This window comes from Columba livia, chromosome 6 (assembly GCF_036013475.1).
Source record: "Columba livia isolate bColLiv1 breed racing homer chromosome 6, bColLiv1.pat.W.v2, whole genome shotgun sequence".
NCBI lineage: Eukaryota > Metazoa > Chordata > Aves > Columbiformes > Columbidae > Columba > Columba livia.
Genome location: NC_088607.1, coordinates 22,827,955 through 22,852,739, shown reverse-complemented (window position 1 = coordinate 22,852,739; position 24,785 = coordinate 22,827,955). Strand labels below are relative to the sequence as shown.

General features: G+C 43.8%; 1 protein-coding gene across 24 annotated transcripts in view; it reads left to right on the top strand.

Moving 5' to 3' along the window:
- CAMK2G (calcium/calmodulin dependent protein kinase II gamma) overlaps nt 1–24,785 on the top strand; it is a 120,300-nt gene that overhangs the window by 84,826 nt on the left and 10,689 nt on the right. For 4 of the 24 annotated variants that reach the window (XM_065067550.1, XM_065067542.1, XM_065067541.1 and 1 more), the window contains 6 exons: nt 6,961–7,001; nt 15,788–15,820; nt 19,314–19,382; nt 20,990–21,034; nt 21,677–21,725; nt 23,747–23,860. In XM_065067550.1, the coding sequence (XP_064923622.1) occupies nt 6,961–7,001; nt 15,788–15,820; nt 19,314–19,382; nt 20,990–21,034; nt 21,677–21,725; nt 23,747–23,860 (351 nt within the window). The remainder of the gene's footprint in view (nt 1–6,960; nt 7,002–15,787; nt 15,821–19,313; nt 19,383–20,989; nt 21,035–21,676; nt 21,726–23,746; nt 23,861–24,785) is intronic. The other 20 variants (XM_065067551.1, XM_065067543.1, XM_065067553.1 and 17 more) reach the window with 13 other exon arrangements.

Below are 24,785 nucleotides of genomic sequence, written 5' to 3'. Positions count from 1 at the left end.
TACTTGTTTCTTTCCCTAAAGACCTTGAGGGGTTTTTATTTTCTCTAATTGGGTGATGCTGTTTCGTGGGCCTCTAAAAGCCCCATTCCCAGCAGACAGGAGACTAAATTTATGGAGAGAGAAGCTTTTTCCTGCCTGGGGATGAGATCTTCTAAAAGCTTCTGCACAGATGTTTTGAACCAAGAGGAAAACGAAGGCTCATGTGACCCTGGTATCAATTAATTAGGCACAATAGGACTGTCTGCAGGAAATATGAGAAGGCTTCTTTAATCCTGTTGTCATTACTGTCTCCTCTGTCAAACATTTTGTAATGTGGAGTTCCTTCATTTGGCAGTGTGGTTTTAGCTTGTCAGAAATCGTATATGCGAAAGAGTCTGTAGCACTACTCTTTCTCTTTTTTTCCACATTAAAAAAAATAATCTTACAAATAATTAAAAAAAAAAAAAAGTTTCTGTTCTTTCGTGAGTAATCTGTTGCTTGCTAGGTGTCTTTTGCCTCAGGTCACTTCCTAAAGATAAAGGAATGTGATCTGGCTCCTTTCCCCAGTTACGGTGTACTCAACAATTTAATATTGTCTGGTTTTGGTTCTTTTTTAAAGATGATCTCTCAGGTCAGCTGTAGCCTGTTTGTTAAAAGCAAATGCAGTTGCACTCCCTTCAGTATAAGTCAGGAAATTAAGACCCAGTTATAATAAGGGGTTTGTAGCTTCTGTCCACTCTGTGGTCGGTATTCCATTGGCTATGAGCAAGAACATTGCAATCTAAACTTTGCTGTGGGATCTTTGGAGTCACACCAGGGTACACACAGAATGATTTGGGTGCTCACTTCTGGCTTTTCATGTTCAGATGCTTCAAGCAAACACTGATCTGACCTGCATTCACTTAGAGAATACAGAGGTACCATCAAGGTAAATCAATTAATTAGATCATACGCAAGAAACTCCTAAAGCACCTTCTGAGAAGTAAATGTAGATTTATTGCTAGGAAAAAGTTGGCAAGGTTTTCAGAGTTTAAGGGTGCCTGGACTAATTTATTATATATAGGTAAAACTCTGTAAGTAAGCCTGCTATAAACTGACTGAAAGGATGGAAAAAAATTGGTTTCATCTTAGGAACAGTCATCTTCACAAAGTGCTGAGCAGTGGCTTTTCTCTATAAGTTAATTTTTATGCAAGACTTACAAGTGCATTACATGAAATTCTTAGCACTGTTTTCCTAACTGGACTGCAACTGTTAATTTGGGGAGTTGTTGTTCGACAAGCTTTCACACTCTATGAAATTCACTCTCAAGTGATTCAGCACAAGTCCTGTGTGCTACACTTTATTCAAAATAGATCCCAAGACAGACATTGCAGGTAAATGCCTGAAATCTCTATCTTTAACTGATGCTGAGCTTTTTTTCTAGGGAATTGTCACTGCTAGCTGAAGACAGTTTTGTGAGGGAACTATTACAGCAGCTTGTGACAATAGCTGGAGTCCATTATATGTCTCTACAGATCCTTATTCACTCTCCAGTGCAAAGTTTTGGGTTTTTAACTAGTTAGGTGAAGTTGAGAGAGGCTGGAGGTAGATCCAGGAAGCAGAGTGCTTTCTAAATAAAGAAGGGCTGAATATGCTTGTGCATGTTTGATATAACCTGTACAGAAATGTTTTTTGAGCTGACTAAAGGCAAGAAGAATGAAATAATACAAATAATAAAGTTATACTGAAATATTTCACTATCCTGTTATACCTGCCTTCCAGAAGTGCTTGTGAAACTGAATTTTTGCTGTTTTGTGTGTGTGCACATATAAATTTATATATCTGTACACTCAGAGTAGAATTTGAGTTTTTTCTTTTAACCAAAGTAAAGTTAAAATTGTGTGAGTAATAATATACTGAGGTTTCTGCTGTGTTGTGTTAGTTATGTAGGTATCCATTCAGGGCCAGAAATTTATATCAGCAGACTCATGTAAACACTAACCTCGTGGTGTGAATTCAAAGGATGAAAATATGGAGTGAAAAATGTCTCAATAAATGAGTTTGAAATCACTGAGAACCACATTTTCCAAGCAGAAGATGAGGTCACATTAAATGAAAAAATACGGGGTGTTTAAGTGATTTCTCAGTATCTACTAGGTTGCTTGAGAAACAGTCAGGGCTTTCAGAGAATCGTGCTCAACTATTGCAGTGTGGACCTGCTGAAGTAGCGTACTAGTAGTAGTAACTAGACTTCCATTTTGCAGCTTCCCAGAATCACATGAATTTTATTGCTGCATTTAGATGTTTATAACTATGGCCTGAAAGTCTAGTTTATCATCAAAAGTGGATTTAAATTATTATAATAATTCCCTTTATATTTGTCTTCCTTGCCTTAAAGTTCAGGAGAACTCTGTGAATGTGTTTTCTTGTGGTATTTGCCCTTCACCCCTTTATTTCTTAGTTTGTGAGGAAATTGAGTTTTTGTAATACTGCAAAAGAGGTGCTCTCATATTTTTATCAGCTCTTGAAGTTGGGACAGACTGGGGTGTTCATGCTCGAAGGTCTAGGGTGGGTGTTCAGACTGTTCAACGTTCTGCCCCTGTTCGTGTGTATATACGTGTACCTGCAAAGAGAGCATGTTTCAGGATGTGAAATTTCTGTGTTGGTGGGAAGGTGTTTGAAAACCTTTATTGAAATGTCACAGACTACCAGATTGGCTCCTGGATTTTGGTTTTTTGCACATAATCTTGATGGAGAATGTTTTGGTTCTCTGAGGCTGGCAGAAGTGAAAAAAGCAGAAGGAAATCACCTGGTTCCCGCACAATTTCCCCATTATTCACTAGTTGGAGAAAGTGGAGCTCTGTGGCTCACGCCAAGAAGACACCATTGAGTTGTGTATTTCAGGCTTTAGATTTAATGAATCCTCCCTCTTTTAATCTTTCTCTGAAAACCATTGGGGCAAGTCTGGGAGATGGGTGTGCATCTGCAAACACTATCTACCCTTGAGATTTTCCCAGAGCATTGGAAGTGTATGCACAGTGCAGGCATTGGCTGGGCCGGATGGGATGGGAAAGGAGGTGTCTGCTGTCTCTAGGGATCCTATGGGTCCAGATCACATAAAGGCTTACATTGCCTAATAGTTTGGGGTTTTTACCTGCCTTTCCACTTGCTCCTATCCTTTTCTCTCTACTCATTTAAAAAGAGTGTTTTGAAGTGACTGACTGCTTTTCATGACCATTTGTTTATCCTTTAGCAGTTCTTTGAACAGAATCACTTTAGTCTCATCGAGGATTGAGAGGGAAACGTTAAATGTTGTTGCTTGGCTGTTGCTCAGGTACATTCCCGGAACAGTGGTGTTGTTTGAGTGGGGGCAGAGGGAGTTAATAACAAAGCAGGATTTAAAACAAACAAACAAACAAATAAACTTTTTAGCAAGAGAAGGGAATCTACATTGTAAATTCTACCATGCAGTTATCCCGTTCAAATATGCTGTTGTTGCATTGGTCTTTCACTTAGCGCATAGCATTCCTGTGCATTTGCAATTGCTTCTATTGCAAGAAGTTCCCATAGCAAGTCTCTGGAGAACCTAAGAGAAAGAGGACTGCGGAGACAGAAACCAAAGTGAGGGTAGAAAACACAAGGCAACAACTCCCCTCTGTTCTGTGTTTAAACGGCAACTGCTAGAGTAGCTTCTGCCTAAATAGCCATCATGGCAGAGAGTTAAGCATCAGTCTTGGCTTTGTCTTGTCCTTAATAAATAGCTATTCAATATAAGGATGACAAGCTGCAACTCTGTGTCATTGGGAATTCCTGTGTTGGTGTGATACTATTTTTATTTTAAAAATAAAATCTCAGCAAAGTCCAAAATTCTTTGTGGTGTAAAAGTGCTTGTGTTTAGAAGCCAGAACTCGTGTTGTCTGTTAGACTAGCATCATGAGTTAGGCTTAATAAAAGCAACCTCAATGTTATCCCTGCATCTCAAAAAATACTCTCTGGAAACTTGATCGAGATGAGAAACGTGACTGAGATTTGACCGCTGGTGACAGGGCAAACCCAGGGCAGGCTGGGCAAGGGGCTGCTCCCGCTGCAAGAGGAGGAGTGGGGCTGGCAGGAGGGAGACACTATCCATGGCTGTATTTGGAGCAGGTATTTCTGTCCCTCTGGGAAATTCCCTCCTTCGCTGCCTCCCCTTGGCTCTGGTACATCCAGAGTGTGTAGGGTTTCTTGCTGACAAGTTCAGCATTAGGGACTTGTGTTTCTGCCAGAAGCATGATCCAGAGCCCAGGCTGTTTCCTATAGAGGCCAAAACTGAGAAATGCGGGAAGAGGGAGTGGTATATGGGGCCTGTGCAGGGAAGGCCTTTTGTGTTTATCTTCAGAGACTAACTAGTGGGTATCCTGTTAAACCAGGAGCAGTACTGTGCTTTTAAGTTACCGGGTTAGCAGTGTGTGCCTTTGTATTGCTTCGTTATAGAGGAACTCTTTACTCCACTGAGAGAGGGAATTTAATCCTTTTTCTTGTGTAGAGGAAGTGGGAAGGATTGTGAAAATAAATACTAGTATCTCATGCCTGGAAAGCTGCAGAGCATGGGTATGAGACCATTTCCTGACCAGTAAAGAATCTGCCTTCACATGTCCTTGGATTTTCTCCCTCCTGTTGTCTCCTTGCTCAGCTGCATGTTGGGTAGTCCTGCCTGTCTTCTAAAATGATTTTGTTACAGAAAGTCTTGTTGCTTGCTTGCTGCAGAAATTCCACTTGCATCCCCTTTAACTTCTGTCTCATAACATGTACAGGTTGACCTGTGAGTAATTCTGTATGCCTCTCTTGTGTTTGAGGTCTCCACAGTCACCTTTGTGTTTGAGTGCGTTTCCTGAACTGTTCAGTTGTCCTTACAAACCACAGAACTAAATACACCACAGGCTGAGTTGCCTTCTGCAGTGCAGGGGTGCCGCCAGGCCTGGGGGAGCAGTGTGTGCCATGCAGAGGTGTGAGCAGGGCAGGGGCTGCACTGGGAGTGTGGGCTCCGCAGTGCACGGGGCTGGGCCGCACAGGGGACTCTCAGCTGAATTTGCCTTATTGCCAGAGAACGTGATTTTAGCTGTCTTATGTCCGCAAAGACAAATGTGCAGCTCTGGGGAAACTGCAGAAAGTGTGAAAAACGTTGCTTCCCAGCTTGTGTCTGGGTCATTGCTAGGACATATGGTGGTGCTGTTTCCCTTCTCTGATGTTTCTTTTTTCACTTCAAGGATGTCCGATTTGTGATACTTGTTAAGTTGCAGAATCCTTTTCTCTATCTGAACTGTTGTAAGGCCTTAACAGTTGCTTGTTTTTAACAGTTGTTGTGTGAGATGTCTGGTGTTGTACAAACGCTGGACCCCTTTTGATCCCATGGTCACCTTGTTCTCCTCGCTTGCATGTGGAATCAAGCTGATCCTCGTCGTGCTTTGAAGGTGGCAAGAACTTGTCTCTTAGATTCAGTCTTGCAAGGCTTTAGTGTGTGCACACTCAGCAAAGAAACTGTTGCAGGGCAGGTGAGTTGCTTGGGTCACTTTGCCCACCTTCATGTGTGCACATTGGAGCATTGTGTTTAGACATGTTGCATTCAGAAAACCTATGCATGAGGTTCTTCCAGTGTTCTTGGACGGTTTGTGACAGCAGGAATGAAGACAAATTCCTGATCTCGCTTTATATTTGCGTTAGGGAGTAGAATTAGGAAAACCAATCCAGGGATTGTAATAAATTTATGTGGGGTACTACCTCTGTATTGTGAAGAGATGCTGCAGTCATTTGCACCAGCTCAGCTGATATTGTTAATCTATATCTGTAGGGTGATGTAGTAGGGAAGGCAGGGTGGAAAATGCTTTTGATATAAAACTTGAGCAGTTGCCTGGATATTGCAAAAACATTTTGCCTAATGTTGCTGCTTCTATAGAGAGACTGAGCACTCTGTATATGAGTTGGTCAGCATGTCTTTGGGAGTGAAGCATTTTAACAGTCATGTGAGCATTGTCTTAGGACTTGTCTTTTCTCTAGGCCTCATCTTTGCTGAAAAGAGAATCCAGGTCAACTACCCAGACCCATTTGCTTCCCAGCAGCTGCTTAGGAGAGGCATATCAGTGTTCTGGACCAGTAGGTCTCTGGTGTGCTGTTTACAGAAGTTGAAACAACTGAATGCATTCTTCATGAGTAGGCAAGCTATGTTTTATATTTGTTGAGGTTGTAGATGGGGTCTTACTGTTGACAGTCCTTGTCAACATGCCACTTTCCTGTAATAGATGGAGCGGCTTGTTTGTCAGTCCCAAGTGTGCCTTTTGCTGGGCATTCGTTGTGGTCTCCCTGTCTGTGCTTATCATGCTCTTGCTTTCTTTCCTAGTGCCAGTTGTTCAAGTTGAGCACAGAAGAACATCTTTACTTTTCAGTGAAGAAACTGAGCCTAGTTCCTGTCTCTCTTCTCATTCCCTTTTATTTTTTTTAACAGTTATTAGATGCTGCCTTTTGCACTTCTCCTGTCTCTTTCAGCTATCCAGATGCTTCCCAGAGTAACTGTGAATAGCAGTAATTAGGAGGCCTGTGCATTATCAGTGCCCCCTTTGCTAAGCCAAGTCTGTTATGTGAATGTCTGCACTTCAGAGTAAAACCTTGATCCTGTTGCAGAGATCTGGCAGATTTCTTTAGCTTTGCCCTCTGTAGCTACTGGCACTTCTGGATGGGGTCACAGTGTGTGAGCAGAGGGTTGAAACAGAGGAGCTCCGAAGTGTCATTTCAGACTTCGTCTTCCTGAGATGGTGAAAGTGGGAGCGTTTTTGCTCAATTAGTGAACAACAGATAGGATAGGTGACCCTCTGCTATTAGGTTGGATTTGATGAGCGACTCAGCCTGTTTTTGAGGGATTAGTAGGATCGTTGTCCTTCTGAAGTCTTGTGCAGTTTTGAGGGAAGTGTGTGTGAGAGACAGAATAGTCTTGAAACCAAAATCTGACCTACTTCTGCTTCTCTCCACAGCTGCCAAAAGCCTGCTGAACAAGAAGTCAGATGGAGTGAAGGTAAGTTCTTGATTTCACATTTCACTCTATCTCACACCATCTGAACAGAAGGCAGCCGCTTTCCCTGGTGCCCATCCTCTTCCAGGGTAAAATCACAGCCCTGTCTTGCGGCTGGAATTGTTATGTTCAGTGTATTGTTATGGGGCTCTGGGTGGGATCTTAATGTTCCTTACGTGCACCTTATACATCACACAAATAGCTAAATGCACTGCTGTACCAGCAAGATTTCTTTTTCCCCCCTTCTCTGAAGTATGGAAAACTGGTCAGTGCTGTGGGTTAGAAAGACCAAGGACTTGCTCAAAAGTAACACATGCCTCTGACTAGTGTTTTCTGTTCAGTGGGGAATGCTTCTGGGTGTTGAAATTGCACTGAGCAATTGTCAGTGACTGATGATATCCAGTAGACCCCATGGAAACCTTTCTGCCCCCCTTCCACCTCCCCTGCCCCTTGCACAGAATGCTGAAAGTTGAGCTGGGAAGAGAGTGGGGAATGAGGAGCCTCCAGATAGATATTAATGTTTGGACAGAATGGAAACTGAGTCTTGTGTTAGAGTTTGGTCCATGACCCTGAGAGCCAGGCGCTCTCCTGTTCCCTTCTGAGGGGAATTATCCCCACTTCAGTTTCACTCTGTGTGTGCATGGTCATCTGTTAGTTCTGGAGGTCAAACAGGCCATTCCCAAGGCTGTGTGTTGTTGCAAGCAGTAGCCCTTTAGCAGCTGGTACTGGAGCAGAGACAGTTATGGGCTAGAGCAGTTTCCTCTTCTAGCTGTTCCAAAGGATAACTGTCCTCCCCGTGAAAAAGTAGGGTTTGGTCTATTTGCCTGCATTTTCACTTGAAGTCTGAACCTTTCTTCACAGTTGTTAGGCGGAATAGTTCATCTCCTGGTTTTGCATTGTGGACAGTCTTCATTCTCCCCATGCTGGGGGATTGACATGCACTCTCCAGGACCAGCACGCTTGTTCTCTCCTGCTCTTTTAGCCCTTTTCCATTTTAATGAGTCTCTGTTTCCAGAGGGCTCACAATACAAATAGGCTGCTGGAAACAGGTGTTTTCGGAGGAGCTGCATTTGCTTTGGGGACTGCTGTAGTAAAGCCTGCATTCTTGCAGGTCTGCTGTGTTCTCCCCTAATGACACCCAAATCTTTGGGGTTTTTTGACCAAAATGCTATGCAGAATTGCTGTTCTTGCCCTAGGATACTTCTCTTTGAAATGTGTCTGTAAGAGTGAGCTTTTGTGCCTTTGCACATGCCCGCCTCTGGTACAGACATGCATTGAACACCTGTATGCTAATACAGCGTGTTTGAGTTGTCACATCTGTTGATATGGAAAACATTACAGTAAAATCCCAGTAGAATTAAAATGGATGATCCCAAATGTTGTGTACTGAGAAGCAGCAGATACATGCTTCAAAATCACAACGTGGCAGAGAGAAGCAACTGGAAAAGCAGCAAATAACAACACTTCTACATAGTTTTTGTCACCTACCTAGAAAAAAACAGGCTTTCTTACAGGATTCTTGATTTCCAGCATGCTCTCAGGACGGGCTGCATCTTGGGTCAAAATCTTCCTGAAATGGACAGAGGATGCGCACACAGGTTTTGAGGCACAGCTTCCTGGTCCTGTAGTTACAAGGAGACCTGCATGTTCGAGTTCCAGCTCCATAGAAAGCTTCTAGTGTTTGATTCATTGAGAACACTGTGTCTTCCTCTGTGAAAAGAATCAAGCTGGATTTGCTTCTCTAACTGATTGGAAGTATTCTTCAACTCTTCACAGTATATGTTGTTCTGATATATATAGTTGAATACTTATAATAAAGTGGAAGGTAGATTAGAGAGCATAGCATTCTCTGTACATGGTGAATGGGTTTGCCCTCTCAGAACCTCTTCTGTACTAATGCATGGCACTGGAAACCTGCAGTCGAGAGTCTGCATCCAGCATTCTTGTTCCTAAGTGTTAGAGCAGTCATGCTCCACAGAATAAACCCGAGTGGTGCTCACGAGGGCATCCCATGCTTTCAGCCTGGGCTGAGGGCCCTCATAAGCATTGTTTAAGCTTCCCATGTTCCCCAAGTGGCCTCTGTCTTCAGGTGTGACTTTTGAGTCCTCATTTCTGTAAACTTTGAAACTCAGAAATAAATTATGTATTTCTTCTTAAAGCTGGTGTTTTGAGTAACCCTCTTGCTCAGTAATGCAGACTTTTAAAGTACAGGCCGCTTCCCCAACGTGCTAAGTTTGCACAAGCCAGAGAGCAGGTAGTGGTCTGTGTGTTTTTATAGTACATCCTTAACACCTCTGTTGTAAGATTTCTGTGGCTACATGCTTATCTCCTTCCTTGCCCCTGCCATCTACATGTATGGTGCTGCCTCCCATTAGTCACCCCATGGAAGTGTAGCCTTTTACTGCTTCCGTTCTCTGTTGGAGCAGCACTGGCATGCTTGACTGCTGCGCAGGAGAATCTGTGCTGATCACTGTCTGGTTGGTGGCTTCACCGTTGTGACCAACTTACTTTTCATGTATTGTTCCCTATGCAGGAGATTTGTAATTTTAGCCTTGCTGATTTTCTAATCCTAGATAGTTCTGACAAACAACTTGTGTCAGTGACTGGTTCAGTTAAGAGCATCTGATCTTGCATTGCTTGTAGCAAGCTGTGAGGTTTTTTGTCTATTGCCCATTAGTGCATAGCATAGATACCCTGACTTGAACACTAAACAGATTTTCAGCTTTGTCGTATCCTTTTCACTCCCACTTCCTGTATAATGTTACATCAGATGTAAGTTTAGAACAAGCATTGCATGCTGTATTTTTAACTGCAGTCTGCTGCTGACCACGAGCCACGTGGTTAGCTGTGTCTTTTGTTCTCTCCAGATATGGAGGCTCCTGGTTTGATCGGTGCAATTTTTTTGTTTGTTTGTTTGCTTTGTCATTTGGTGGTGTTGTGTTTGGTTTTGGTTTTGTTTGTTGGTGAGTGTTGTTGTTTTGTGTGGTTTCGTGGTGATGTTTTGTGTGTGTGTGTGTTGGGGTTTTTTGGTTAGAACCTTGGAAATTAATTCCTTCTGGAGTTTTGAAAGAAAGTATGTTTCAGTTTCTTCACTGGCTTTAGCTGGTCCAGGGTGCCTCTGCTCCATGAGCGTGTTGCCGCAGACATCCACACAGTAGATGAGAATGAAAAGAGTATTTCTTCCACTAACTGATGATTACACTACTGTAAAAACTGATGGCTTTAAGCCCATTGAGAAAAAAAAAACATTACTAGTTTGCCTTAATTTACTTTCTATTCAAAGTAACTTTCCCATCCTTTTGGCTGGTATTCAGAGCTATCTATGCTAGAGTCCTGCATTGTGTGACAAATACAGTAGGAATTTCTATAACATAATATTAGGCAAGTTTGAGTGGAACCTAGATGTCCTCCTCATGCTTTATTCCCAAGATCTGCGTGAAAATGTGTGTTGGTGGATATCTGATGCGAATGCAGCATGTTATTGCTGATTTAGCATAAATGGGAAAGGAATGACATGTTAGTCATATGTGGTGATATGAGCATCTTCTGTGAGTCATGTTGAGCTGATAAGTAAGAAAAAACACATGATTTTTATTTCTATGGGAATTGGCTCTAATCCTTTACTGAAACAAGCCCTAACACACTAGAGCAATGAGATGCATGCATTTTCTTTGCATCGGACCATTTTGGAAGCAGGGGAAGCTTACATCAGGACAGGAAGACAGGAATGAAACATTTTTTAAATTATTCCAAATATAGATGTGTTCACGGTGGTGTTATTTTGATAAATTTCCATGTGTATGACCCTCTCCTCTAGCAAAGTCTTCTCCAAAATCTATTTGAAGCATTCCTGGTTTTCATCTAGCACTGCTGCTTCTATTTCAAGTACTAATTCTGCTAATTGGTAGATATTTCATCACCTTGGCACTTGAGAACTTTTCCATTATCTTAAATAATGAATGATTTAAACTGCCTTGAATCTTAAATTGTTCCTGCTTACCAAACCTTTGGTAGTGCTGCACTCACTTTCTTCAGGCAAAATTTGGATGCAGGCTGATGGAGTAACAACAAGGAAGGCCCAGGTTTTATCCCCGAGGAACATGCTTTTCTGCTTTCAAATCCAGAAAGCGAGGCTAGAAGATACTGGGTGACGAATTGCAGAGTCATGTAACATACCGCGTGTCTTGCGGCCACCACTGTAGTTCCCAGGTATTTTTTTTTTTAAGATTCTAAATTTATAAGCAACATCGTGCAGCTGCCATTTTAAAATTTACCTTACATAGTTTCGTATCAAATCTTCTTGCTTTCTTGTTCCCCTTTCTGCCTGGATTTGCCATCCACTGCAAGGTGAGGGAGGGGTTAAGGAATGGGCTGGGGCAAACACCTGGGTGGAGATTAAGGACACTTTATGCTCCATGTCCTTTCTATGACCTTGTCAGGGTCTGGGCTCCCTGCAGTTAGTGTTACAGTCCTACTGTTGGGTTTTTTGTCTTTGGGCAGCTCTTCAAACAGTCGCGTTCCCTTTTTTCCCAAAGGGGAATTTCCCTTCCTACTGGTAGGAGAGGATGCGTCAGTTTCCAGTTCTAGCATGGCCTGTCACATCCATTTTATACTCAGAATTTGTTAATGCGCAAAGTGCTATTTTTAGTTAAGTATGTAATTGCAAGTATTTTAAAATTAGTTCTTCTCTAAGCTGTCAGTTTCTTCTCTTTTTTTTTTTTTTTTCCTGAGCACTTTGGTTGGTGATTATGGGATACAAAATGATATCAATAATGTTTTTCAGGCCCGGTGTAACACTCTATGTAAATAGTAATTTATGGAGAATGCTATGGGATGCAGGAGATTTTAACAGCATTCATTTGCAATGCTCTGCAAATTTTTTATATTCTACCTTGTCTCTCTGCTGCATACACACTGTTTTCTTTCTCAGTAAAAGCTGAACAGCATAGCTGAAAGAGTGAAAAAGCCAGATTTTTGGTGTGACAAGGTTAATGTTGTAAAACCTGCCCTTCATCTTACATAACTGCAAAGAGGCACCAAATACCATTTGTTCTGCTGTTTATAAGGAATATCATGGAAAGCGTACATTTTATGCATGGCGGGCACCAGGTTTCCTTGCCTTTTGCCCAGTAAAGAGAATGTGGGGAAGGCAGGATGCTGTGTAAGGTGGCACAGCTGCTGAGAAAGCAGTTTGTGCAATGTGCCCCAGGCAGAGAAGGCACAGCAGCAAAATGAGCCAACAGGGAATCCTTAGGAAATCTGCAAGGGTCAAGTAACATCCATGCAGTGACCAACAGGAGTAAATACTCCTATTTCCATGTCTGGACCGGTTGTGATCTTAAAGCCATACTGTTTAAAGATGGTTATAGTGAAGCTAAATACGGAGAACCCAAGTTCACCTGATCAGCACAGTTTTATGCTGAACTGTTTTATACAAGACACTTGGGAAACGCTTCAGATCTGTTTAAGTGCTGACATCTAGTAACACATTCTACCCATCTTTGATGCATTCACTTTTTTCACTGCATTGTTGTAACGCCTGGAAACTCCAACTGAGATCAAGGGCCCAGTGTGCTTAGTACTGTAGCAATGCCTAAGCAGAAAATCCCTGCCTCTTAGCTTAAAATTTAAATAGACAAGCTGGCAAAGGGCAAGAGAAAAGGTGGACTGACAAAGATTAAATTATTTGCTCATCATCTCATAAAAAGACTGAAGCAGAAGTAGAAATAGGAGCTCAAATCTGCTAGTTCAGGCTGCCACTCACTGATCCGCTTTGAGTTCAACATTTTTTTTTTTTCCTACCTTGAGTCCTGAAATGACTATACTGTCTACAGGAATATGAGTTGCAGCAAGCATGATATTTAACATAAATTCACTGTCAGTATCAGACTGTGTCAGAACTGCGTGTAGAAGGCAGAAGTGCAAAAAGGTGGTGTAAAAAGATAACCAGGGTAAGTGTCCAGAACTGTGAATGGGACCTTGCATGGAATCACTGTACTTCCTATAGCCTCTTCTAATATGTCTTGTATTTTCTATAGGTGCTTGGAATGATTTAACACTCGCCATTTCTAGTATTGCTGCTATGCTGAAGGGACAGTGATTCTTCAGGTTCTCTTTTGATACCTGCTTATTGTTACCTGTTTATTGTTACATAAAGGAAAACTCTTCCTTAAGTTTCAGGGTAGAGAATCTGCTCCTCTTTTGAGATGAACACCTTAATTGCACACAAATACAGAAACAGAACTTTAACAAACTTTGATCCCTGAGTTGGAGAAGAATATGTCCATACGGCTTCGGGAGAATGTTTTGTTGTTCAGATGTAGGGAAATCCTTAAAGTGATCAGTGAGGTACTTTACCATGGGCTATCTGCCTAGAAACACTTAGAGATGTAGCTGTGCTATGGAAGGGAAAGAGAATTCTGTAACTAAACTTCTTTGCTAAGTTGCAGTCACATCACAAGAAGAACAAAAAGTTTTGCTCACTGAGCTAGTCATCTTCGGAAGATGAGGGAGATGGCTCTGATGCAGCTGTTACAGAGGAGATGGTGGGAGACTCACCTGGTTTTAGTTACTTCCTTGTGTATGTTTTGACTTAATAAGTTTTGGTGCTTTAGCACTTACTGCTGGTACCTCATGTTGGCATTATCCAACTTGTCTTCAATTGTAATGGTATTTTCATGCTCTGGTCTTAACACAGACCTCACTGCCCACCCTTTTCTTGCTGCCTAGCTAACTTCCTTCCCGTTATTAGAGTAGCCAGTAAAAATGTGCTTTCTGGGATTTCTACAATACAGCATGTCATGTTAATAGAACAACACTGTTTTAAATTTAGATTGTACTCTTAATTAAATTCTGATCTGCTGAGGGTTCTGTCTCCTGTGTCAGTGTTACTTATGCCTCTAATATAGGAGGGTGATTGTTTTCTGTATGAGTTGGTTGACTCTCCTTTCATATTGAACCTTTTGCTTGTCTCCACATTTTCTGCCCCTTTTCTCCTTTCTGTAACTCATTGGAAATCTGTATGAACTTCAAATGAGATGGTCTTCCTTAGAGAGAAGTTTCCTTGCAGTATCTGTATAGCCTCTGTTTGTGTGCTGCAAACTGAAGGATACATAAAAAATAAAAACTGAAGTTTTGGAGCAGTTTCTCAGCTGGTGTGAATTTCTACTTCTCCCAGTTAAAAATTCCCTGTTGTGACTGGGTACAAGGATTTCTCTGGGTTGTTTGTGGTCTAAGCATTGTATTCATGCTCTGGCAGTACATCCTATTTTAGCTCTAGCTTGAGGAAATGCCTGTGGAGAAGCTAAATTGTCCTAAAAGAAGAAGAGAGGAATCACAAGTTTGTAAACCAGGTTATGACAAGCCCTGTGTTGTACCTTCATGAAGTGGAAGATCAGTGAGCCAAATGGTGAACAGATCGGTGTTCTGAGTCTGTCTGTACTGGAATTAAAGATCAGAGGAGGCAGAAGCTTTGCTTGTTTGAGTCTGGTCATGCAATGGCTGCAAGATTCTGGGCTGTATAGTGTGATTAGGAATGTGGCTCTGGGTATAAGTTGAACATGGACATTTCTGCTCTCAGGGACATGCCAGTCTGTATGTGTGTTTGAGCTCTGATGTGACAATAGCAGGGAGGAAAGCAATGTTCAAGGTGAAAGCTGTGAAGGGTCAGCAGGTATGTGAAATAGGGAGGTACAACTCCACGGCCTGTACTGGGTTCAAGGGCTGCTCCAGAAGTGGGCTGTGGTGATGCGCAGGAGTAGCTGAGCCCACGCCATCATGTTTCTTGGCTGGGATGTGCTGTCCTACACTACTCTGTGAGCTAGACTCTGTAGTAATCAGCAGAGAAATAATCTAGATAGTACCAAGGGAGGAGGGCAGATGGAAAATGTATGTGGAGACTGCAGGGGAGTGGGGTAGCATTGTAGTGCTGAGAGACCTGCCAGGCTCAGCTTGCACAGGATGACACTGACAGTACAGTGAAAGAGCAGAGAAATGCCTGCTGAGACGGGGTTACCAGGAGTGCAGTTTAGTGTGAAGATGCCTTTAAACAAGAGTAGAGTCCAAGAAGGTTGGGTAATGTTTGAGCATTGCTCCCTGTTTGTTCTCCTTCCAGTATCTGAGAGCACAAGGTATGCTGGCTCTTGAGTGTCTCTTTGTCTTTCTCGCCTTTCCTCTGTGTCTGAGCGTGGGCACACTTTGCCTTTCCCATCAGCCCCAATTTCAGTGTGAGGGAGCCTTTCTCTTCCCCATGCTATGCACAGAAGTTCCCTCTTCTTATTTTCAGCCCTTAAGGATGCCCCTCTCGTTGTGCTCTCCTCCTTACCCTCTGATTCTAGTTGAAAACACACCTCTGCTTCCTCCCAAAGTGAACACACGGGTGTTTTCTGTTTGCCTCTTCCGTGTGGCTGGGGAAGTTGTACAGTTTTCTGAGGTGGGAGAGCACATAGAGGCACCCCCTTGCATCCTACATCTTGTGTATATGTATTCCTTTCTCTTCTCCTCTCCCTGTATCAGTGTGTGGGGCAACTATGTTCTGACCTTGATGTTTGAGTGGATAGGGGTCTTCAGCCCTGCCCTTTCCCCTGGTGTGTAGTCATGTTCTTTAATGGTGACTTCTTTCTGCACCTGCTGACATGTCTGTGCATTTCTGCTGCTGCTTATACCTGCCCTTAGGGGACCATTATTGGCAGGGGGGCCCTTGCTGGCACACTAATGTGTGAATAGTTTCTGTGCTTTTCTTCTCATCTCCTCTCTTCCCTTCTCTTTCCCTCTCTCAATGGTGTGTCCAGAAAAGGAAGTCGAGCTCCAGTGTGCATTTGATGGTGAGCACCTCCCGTAAGCTGCCTGCGATTCGTGCGTCCGCCATTCTCATGCCATGCACGCTCGGCTTGTGCTCATCACCCTACATAGCATGTCTGTGCAGGGGGGTGGTGGTGGGGGGAGTCATTGTGCACTGAAAGGTCCATGTCCTCACTAAAAGGGCCCTGTAAGTGTTTGGCCCCCGGCCAGTCATACAGTTCCCATTTTGTGCAGAAAATCAACTGCTGGCAATGCAGGTTGACCTTGCCTGCTCTAAGTGTGAACCAAAAAAGGTAGTGGTTCTCCTGGGCTCAGCAGAGCAGGTATGTGCCTGGACATGGGGCTTTGTCATTCTATTGCAGAGGTGCCAAAAAGAGGAGCAGGTGCTTTGCCTGGTGTTGGTGCCGTCATCCTTGGTGGGAGCCCTGCAGTGTAGAGCAAACTGGGAGTCGCTTCAAATGTGGCAGAGACTGATGGGGCCCCACTGTTCAGATGAAATGTGTGGGCACAGCACCGCTGGGCAGCTCAGAGCTGCTGGTCACTTCTTTTTTTAAGCATACTTACTGAAAAGGTTTGTCAGAGCATTTATAATCTGAAACTTCCTTTTGTCCTGATCTTGTTTGTTTCCCCAGCATGATCAAATACCCAGTAACTGCCTCCCCTGTCCCATTCATTTTCTTTCATTTATCCATCCAGATGTTTGACATCCATAGAATTTGTCAGAAAAGTAGTCAAATCCAGTCTCAAGGGAGCAAAGAGAAAATTGGCCAGTGCCATATTGTAAGGAGTCGTACACAGCCCATTAAATGATGCCTTTGTCTCTGACAATGAGATATGAACAGTAACTAAAGTACAATAATTAGTTATTGCATTATTTACATAGAAAAAGAACAGAAAATATTTCTTCCCTATTGCAGGTAGGAATAGGAATGTTATACTACTGAGAAAGCAGAATAATTTGCTTCTGCATTACTATCTAGAAGATATTTCTCCTCTTCCTCCTTAAAACACAAAAAAGTAATCTCAAAGTACTGCTTGGAAAATCTGATGTGAGGGACTGACTTTTCACCAGCTCCTTTATGAAACTCCAGGGCAGGAGTTTGCTGTGCCTTTCTTGCCCTTCTTTTCTGCCCACTGCCAGCAATACTTAAATTCCCTCTGCATGTTGTTTTAAAGCAGCTAGGATATGTAAACTGTGTGTCGGCCTCAGAAAACATGGAAGCAGTGAAGGTGGCTAAATAACCAGAGACGGTCCATGTGTTGGTACTTATTTTCTTTTAGCTGGTTAGAAATGTGAGCCTAGCGATATGATCACTGGTCTGTTTTCTTTCTCTTGCACCCTCTGTGTTGTTTGTGCCTGTCTGTCTCTCTGTCTCTTGTCTAGCTCAGGAAGCGCTACCAACTGCTGTGCCAAAACTAATTGCGTTACATAGATCTTAAGAAGGGTCTGGCACCTTTTGAGGTGAATTGGCCTCTTTTAACTTGAGCTGTACCACTGTGAATTACCAGGGCTCGTAGCCTGCCCAGTGCCTATGATGTTGGCTGGCAGCAGGAGGAGAAGGAGGGCAAGAGTTGGCTGTAGTACCTGGGGCTCTGAGAAGGGCAGGCCAGTCTTCCAGGAAAGGTTAAGTGACCATAGACAAAAATGTATGTGCGAAGCTCAGTATGTCAGATACCTTCATCTGAGAAAGAGACATGAAAAATGCTTGGGCTAAGCCTTCTGCCTCTTATTTCCTTGGGACTCTGACATGGAGTAAAATGCTATGTGATTCTGGACTAGCAAACATGATACTCAGTCTTCTTCAGCCCACTGGCTGGGGAAGAGTAGATGGAAGTCCGGGGTGTTCAGTGCAGCCTGGAGGTTAGGCTGTGTGCTTCAGGTGTGTGTGGGTCTGCACTCTGAAAGGTGACGTCTCATGCCTAGCAAGCTGATGTCAACTTCTTTTCAGAACAGTGGCTTCCTGGATTATTTTTTTCCCCATTTGGCCTCGGTTATAAAGTCTTCTGAAAAATCAAAGTATTTTTGCATAGCTTCTTGAAGTGTTTCTCCTTTCTTAGCTTTGGGAATGAGTGTGTCATATGCTCTTTTATTTTTCCATGGACTTTTTGAGAATTCATTCCTGCCTCTCTTTTCCACTTCCTCCCCTCTTCACCTGCCCCATCTTCCTCTTCTGTTTCTCCCCTCTCCCTCTCTGAAACGTACAGCTAAGCCAAGGCATGCTGCTTGTGAAGAAAAACTGAAGTATTAGTGGGTGTTTGTGAAGTCTCAGCCTCATAGGATCTGTCTCTGGTTGACACAGTTAAACCTTTGGCAGATGTTTTTTCCAGCTCAGCATTTGACTTCTGTATTCTTTGTGGTGATTACTGGGTGATGAGGGTCTGATGTTTTGCAGTACGAGTTTGCCCTCCCCAAGAACAGTGGGATGGAGAACAGCTGCAATGGGGTCACACTGCTGTGATCTCCCATCCAGTAGCTTGATCTGTAAACCAAGGAGTCTGAGAATGCTCCTGCAGTGCTGATTTTGATGTTGTTGGTGGTGACTGGCACGAAGAGATCTATACAGCTGGTGTGGGAGTTACATGGCAGTGTAACTGTGGGCCTAATTCTCCAGCAACTGTCTGGATTTGTGGACTAGGAACTATATACTAGTGGACACAGGTGTGTCTTCCTGCATAGACCTTTCTCATTCCTGATATAACTGGCGTACATGACTCAATGGGATGTTTCTTTGCAGCAAGCTGGTGACTGCCTTACTGTTGTGCTGTGTGAATGCAGGAAATGTAGATTTTATTCTTCTACCACAGCTACAAGAGAGGCTGAAGAAGGGAAAGATTAAAATCCACTGGGTACCATCCAGCGGACTCGCTACTTGGGGAACTGCATGGCCTTTTCCTTGCCTCCCACCCCCATCCCTTTCCATATTTTGGTCCTGAAGTCTCTTTGTTCAGGTCACAGCAGGAACATCATAATTCACTTTCCTCTACCATTTCTAGAGCTGACCACACTTTTTCCTGCATCAGTAGATTCCCTGGGACCCTCAGCATCATCACATATCTAGGACTGTTCCTGCACACTTTGGGACTCCTCAGATACAACTCCCACTTGCCCCGTTTGAGACTGCACCATGGCTATTCTGTGTCTCTCACTTCTGTAGTCTCTTTCTCTCAGGACTGCTGCCATCACTCATTCTTCTTCACCAAATACTTTTGTTGGTACTCATTGCAGGATTCTCCCCAACCCTTTGGGCTGCTGCCTTTTTCCTTTCTGTTTTCCTCCTTTATAGCTCTAGCAGTCCATGCATGTTTGGGTTTTGGTACATCCCTTACAACATCTGTTGCCTCTGAGGAAAGGATGATGTCCAGTGACCCGGGCAGCACTCCTCCTTCCTCCCTCTTCTTGATGATGAGCCTATGGGGAGGGAGGGTCTGAGATGGTTGGGATTGAAGCAATACTGTTATTTTCTTGCTGCCTCTGCTGCCCAGCAGGGGAACTAAAACCATGTTTTTCTGTCTCAGCCACAGAGCAACAACAAAACCAGTATAGTAAGCACTGCAAAAGAAACACCCCCAGTGCAGACGTCCATGGTATCTTCCCCAACCACTATTTTTTTTTTCCTGTTTGGTTTAATTTTGATTCTGTCCTCTCCCTTTCTCTCCTTCCCCCACCCTGAGTGCTGCTTGTGCTGCTCTGTTTCAGCTTGTGTTTTGGCTTCGTTCTGTCTGTGTCCCTGTGCTGCTGTGGGGCCTGATCACAGCCTCACAGGCTTTGGGTTGGGGGTGCTGAGCAGAGCTGTGGTTGGATGTGGGGATCGCAGCTTGCCTGGACTTCCCCTTGTGCCATCCCTGTATAGTTCTGTGTGTCCCGTTCAACTGTTCCTGCTGGCTTTGGGGAGGCTGGTTTGGAAGAAGAGAGTGGCAAGCTCCATCCGCTCTCCAGCACCCAGGAAATGGAGGATGGACTTCAGGACACCACAGAAGAAAGGACAGGCAAAGGGCTTTTAGAGGAGTCCTTTGATGGCCCATTTGGCCTGCTCAGTTGTGTGGTTGATCCTACGCAGCTCACTGGCTTGCTGGGCCAGCATTTTCTGTTTGGGCTGTGTGCAGCGGGCTTCGTAGGGTGCCCTGTGCCTGGTACGAACAGCACAGCTCAGTGTGATCTGCCTCTCTACACTTGGAAGATCAGGCAGCAGTACAGTGGGGACAGAGGTAGATGGTGAGTGTACGTCACTGCACTGTCCCAGTCCCTGCGCCCTCGCTGAGCCACCCGGCCAGGGTGACAGCAGTGGGAGGAGATGGTGCAGGATGCTGAAGTCTTGTCCCAGTAACGAAGGGATGAGTGCAGGAGTCAGTTAGCACCCATAGTCCTGGTAGCTGCTCTATGTTGTGTGTCTCTGGAGAGCTGGATTGGGTATTTTTTGGGGGGTGGGTGGGTGGTATTTGATGGTTTTGTTGTTTGCTGTAGGGCAGAGGGTTCTTGGGACACTTCATAACTTTCTGTTTTCCCATCACTGGCTTTGTTCATCATGGTTTTGATACTGAGGGAGCCTTTCTAAATTATTAATTATTGTTGTTATTATTGAAATTGGATCTCATTTGAGAGACATTTAGACAAATGTGCCTTTTTTCAGTTACCTTAGCAACTCTTCTCTGAGAGGCATTGAGGTGGTCTGGCTTATCCCCTTTTTATTATGGAAATTATGAATGTCCCTTTTTTAGGGTAAAATACCCAGCAAACTTTCCAAAAAACTGGGAGACAAAGACCCCAGCCCAGTATTATTCTTTCCTCCCCCTTTCCCCCTTCTAAAGCGTTCCCCAGGGAGGATGTTGCTGAGGGTCTGTACTTCACAAGCGGCTGCAGAGGGGGCAGACTGGCTGCTCGGCTGCCTTCTGGCATTTGTGCCAGCCTGGCTCACTGGAGGGAAAATGAGAATTTGGGGCAATTTCAGGGAAGCTGAGGGCTTTGTCTCCTTGCGACTGTAGCTTTTAGTGCAGCCTCTCTCTTCAGGAAACCTGTGCAGGAAGTATGTGTGCGCACACACAAGCACATGTGTGCTGTTTGGAGTTTGTGGTTTGATTTTTTTTTTTTTTTTTTTAATTAATGTCGGTCACCTTTTCTCCACTTGTTGGGGAGTGAAAATAAATAAGAGAATGCTTTGGAACTGGAGTTTAATGATTCTTCCATCCTTTCCTAGGAGCCTCAAACAACTGTTGTCCATAATGCTACAGATGGCATAAAGGTAAGGGATGGGAGTGTTGTCAGAGAAGCCTCTGCTTCTCGCTGTTTGTTCTTATCTTTGTGTGTCTTAATGCAGTTTCTACCTTTCCGACGTCTGGTTTGTAACGTGCTCCTGAATACTGCTGGCAGTGGATTAGGAGGGGTGTCTTGTATGGCTGTGGATCTCTGGAAGAGGCTGAGTAGGGACAACTGTACAAATACTGCAGTGTGTAATCACCACTCTCTTTCGTATGTGGGCTGGAAAATACAGGCACTTATGCACTATTTTTTTTTTTTTTTTTTCTTCTGGAAATGGAAACCTGTCCTCCAAGAAAGCCACAGGAAGCTAGAGGAGGGTTCCTAGGCTATCCTTCTTCCAAACAGAAGTAACCCCATTTTTATCTCGTTTGACAGAGTTTGGTAACTTCTGTCCTTGTAAAAGTTCTGAGCGGATGGCTTGAACACGCAAAAGCTGAGCAAAGATGCTGTTAAGTTTTGCTTAATTTTTGGCCGGCTTCCATCCAAATCTTCTTTTTATCATCCTCTCCCTGCCATACCTGCCAATGTTTATGCGCTTTTCCCCATCTTCCTTCACAAACAAATCAAACTATTTACTCATGCTCATGACTGCTGATGCCAGGTAATGCTCTGTTCTGCTGTGCAGGGTTCCACAGAGAGCTGTAACACCACGACTGAAGATGAGGATCTGAAAGGTAGGTGTTCTGCCTGTGACTTCTAACCCAGCTAAGTGCAGGTAGGGGATCCTGGAGATTCAATCATGGTCTTGAACTAGCTTCCCGGATTTCTGTGTCTGACTCAGTTTGTAAGTTTGCTATGGTGCTGTCATTCCTGTCACAGTGGGACCACGCACAGGGGAACCAGCTGACTTGGCCTCTGTGGTATATAAACACCATTTGCCCAGAGCTAATTTGTTTTTGTCTCAGAGTTTGAATGCTTTTTTTGCAAATATCATAATCTGTTCATCTCCAGTCCATTTCTAGGCTTGGAAAATCCCTACCAGTCCCTTGATGCTGGGAGTCTGGTTGTGTTTTTGTGCTTCCCTGTAGGTTACAGGCAGTTGAAACCTCTGTTACTGCTCAGTCTTCCTTCTCACCCCTTTCTGGGAATCTCTTTAGTGACATGCACACACTTTGCTCTGTTTTTTTTTTTCTTTGGGTCTATTTTTGTTTCTGAGATGAAGATCATTCTCAGCCTGTCATCTCTGAATGGGAATGATTTTTCATGTCCTTGACATGATATCAGTTGAGGAAGAGGCTGAAAAGAGATTTCACACCTTTCAGTGTCCATATCATAAATATTCTGTGCTTGTGAAACTCTTTAGATGAAAGAGCTCCAAGTTCCATATCTGTTCATGTTGTTTGAGCAGCTGTCCTTTCCCTGACCTCTCTAAAGAAGGACAAACAGACATTTTCCTGAATGAGCAGGTTCAGTGTTGGCAAATGCAGTTTGCGTTCTGAGACAAATGTGTTAGTAGTTTGAATTTTGAGACAGTGATATTCTCATTGTCCCTGTAGTCAATCTGAGTTACATATCCAGGGAAAAATCAATGCTGACCCTGTGGTGTAGCCACAATGTCACCTCTGTCAGCAGAGCTAGTTCTTGTCGCTTTTCCCATGGCTTATCACAAGCTGCTGGCTCCTCTTCTGAGGAGTCACTGGGAGCAGAAATGGATGTCAGTGAGTAAATGAGCTCTGCAATACAGGTTGTTTCAGAGAAGACCTGACCTCCTCACAGAACGGTATTCTAGCCCCCACCTTTTTACCAAAGAGTAATCTGTGATTTAAGAACCTAACTTTGACAGAAGGGAACTGGATGATTTTGGTAGTGTGGTAATGAAATTTATTTATCTAATCTCTCCTGGATATGCATGTAGAACAGATATTTGTCCAGAACTTTGTCTCCTTTGGCAGCTTTTGTTCAGGAGAGGTTCCAGACTTGAGCCAGTGGTCATATAAGTCAGGAATCCAAATGCTGTGAGGAGCGAAAGGCTAGGACTGGAACAGAAGGCTGGGGGGTGGGGGGAGCAGCTGGCCAGGGCTAATTCTAGGAAGAATTGTATAGGGCGACATTGCTGCAGATCGAAACCGGGGTTTTTTGGCAGAGTTCAGAAAATCTTGTTGATTATAATAGAAGAGAGCATTTGAATGGTGGTTGGGAGGGAGGGAGCTTGCACAGTAATAGTTTGTGCTATGGCCAGGTCTGGTAATTTTAGTGCTTCAGTTTTAAGTGTAGCAGTATTCACCAATGTTCCTTTTCAGCTCCTGCCCCTCCATGTGTTAAGCTAAGCAAGACCAAAAGGCTTGGGCGTGTTGGAGTTCTTGGTGTTCTTTATAGCCATGACTGTGGAAGGGGATGTGATAGTTCAATTCCTCTGCCAACTTCTTGTTTTCAACAGACAACAGGTTACACAGATCTGTTCTGCTGTGGTGTAGGAGACATGTCCTGATCCATCAGCGACAGTTGCCTGAGGGATATGTTGTTTCTACTGTGGTGGGGCTAAAGGCAGTGCCCCCCCGCCCCTGTGTCATTCTAAATCGAACAGCAGGTCCCTGTTGTAGAGCTGTCTACTTGGCTTTGCCCTGGAGGATACTCCTGCATGTTTTGTGCCCAGCATTGTGGTTTCTTTAATGTTCTCCTATTTCCTTTCTCTTTTTTTATTTACTGAACTTGCGTGTTTTGTTTGTGTTTGTGTTTTAATTCCCCGCCATGCTAGCTCCCCCTCTCTCCACCGGGGACGGCAGCTCAGTGCTTGAAGGACGGAGGCACAGTGAGAGCAAAACACAGACTGAGTCCATGCAGTCCCAGCTTTCTCTCTGTTTCTCAGCCAGTAAGTCCAGGGGTGCAGTGCTTCACGGCATCTTTTTCCCACTCCTCCCTTCACCTTTCCCATTTCTCCTTCCCCAAGATTTTTCCTTTCCTCAACTTCCTTCCAGAATGTTGATTTTTCATTTCCAGTACTCCAGAAAAAAAAAATCATCTCCCTTCCTGCAAAATACCCTCCTTTGCACACTGAAAATTTCCAAACCTTTCCTTCCCTATTTGAAAACAAGCAAACAAACAAACAAAACTCCAAAATAATAATAAAAAAACACAGCAAAACAAGCAAACGAAAACCAGAACCTCATCCTCGCTAATTTCATTTCCTTGTTTTAATCTGGACAAGACATGGAGTTCTCTGCAGAGAGACTGGCTTTCAGGGTTTCCTCAGGCAAGTCACTGCATCTCTTAGTTTTCCTTGTGGTAAATGCGGTCTGCTTATGAAGGGGATGTGTGAAGCTGAATTCGGTCTCGCTGGTTAAGAGCTTTGGAGCACCCCAGACATGGATGGTGCTCAGGAAGTACAAAAGGAATGAGAAACTGTTTTTACAGACTGTTTCAAGGGTGCTTTGGAAGGGAGGCTGTGGCTACTGGAAGATCCGATAGCATTTCTGAATCCATTGTCAGGTGCTCCAAGTTAAAATCCTTAGATAAATGTTGGCTCTGAGGGACATTTCTCTGTTGTGAGCTTTACCTTGTGTATCTGTCCTGCTAGCTCAGTTATCTTGCACCATGGTTAGTCAGACAGTTATGGTACCGTCTGTCTGATCTCTCTTGAATTGGCTGCCTCTGTAGAGGCCTGTGGCTGAAAAACTTTGAAAATGGATATGAACAAAGCTAGTAGGTTGGAGAAAGTCTAGTTGGGATTCCCAGCCTTTCCCCTGCACAGATATACTGTACTAGCTGCCTGACTATTTAAAGCTATAATGGAAGGA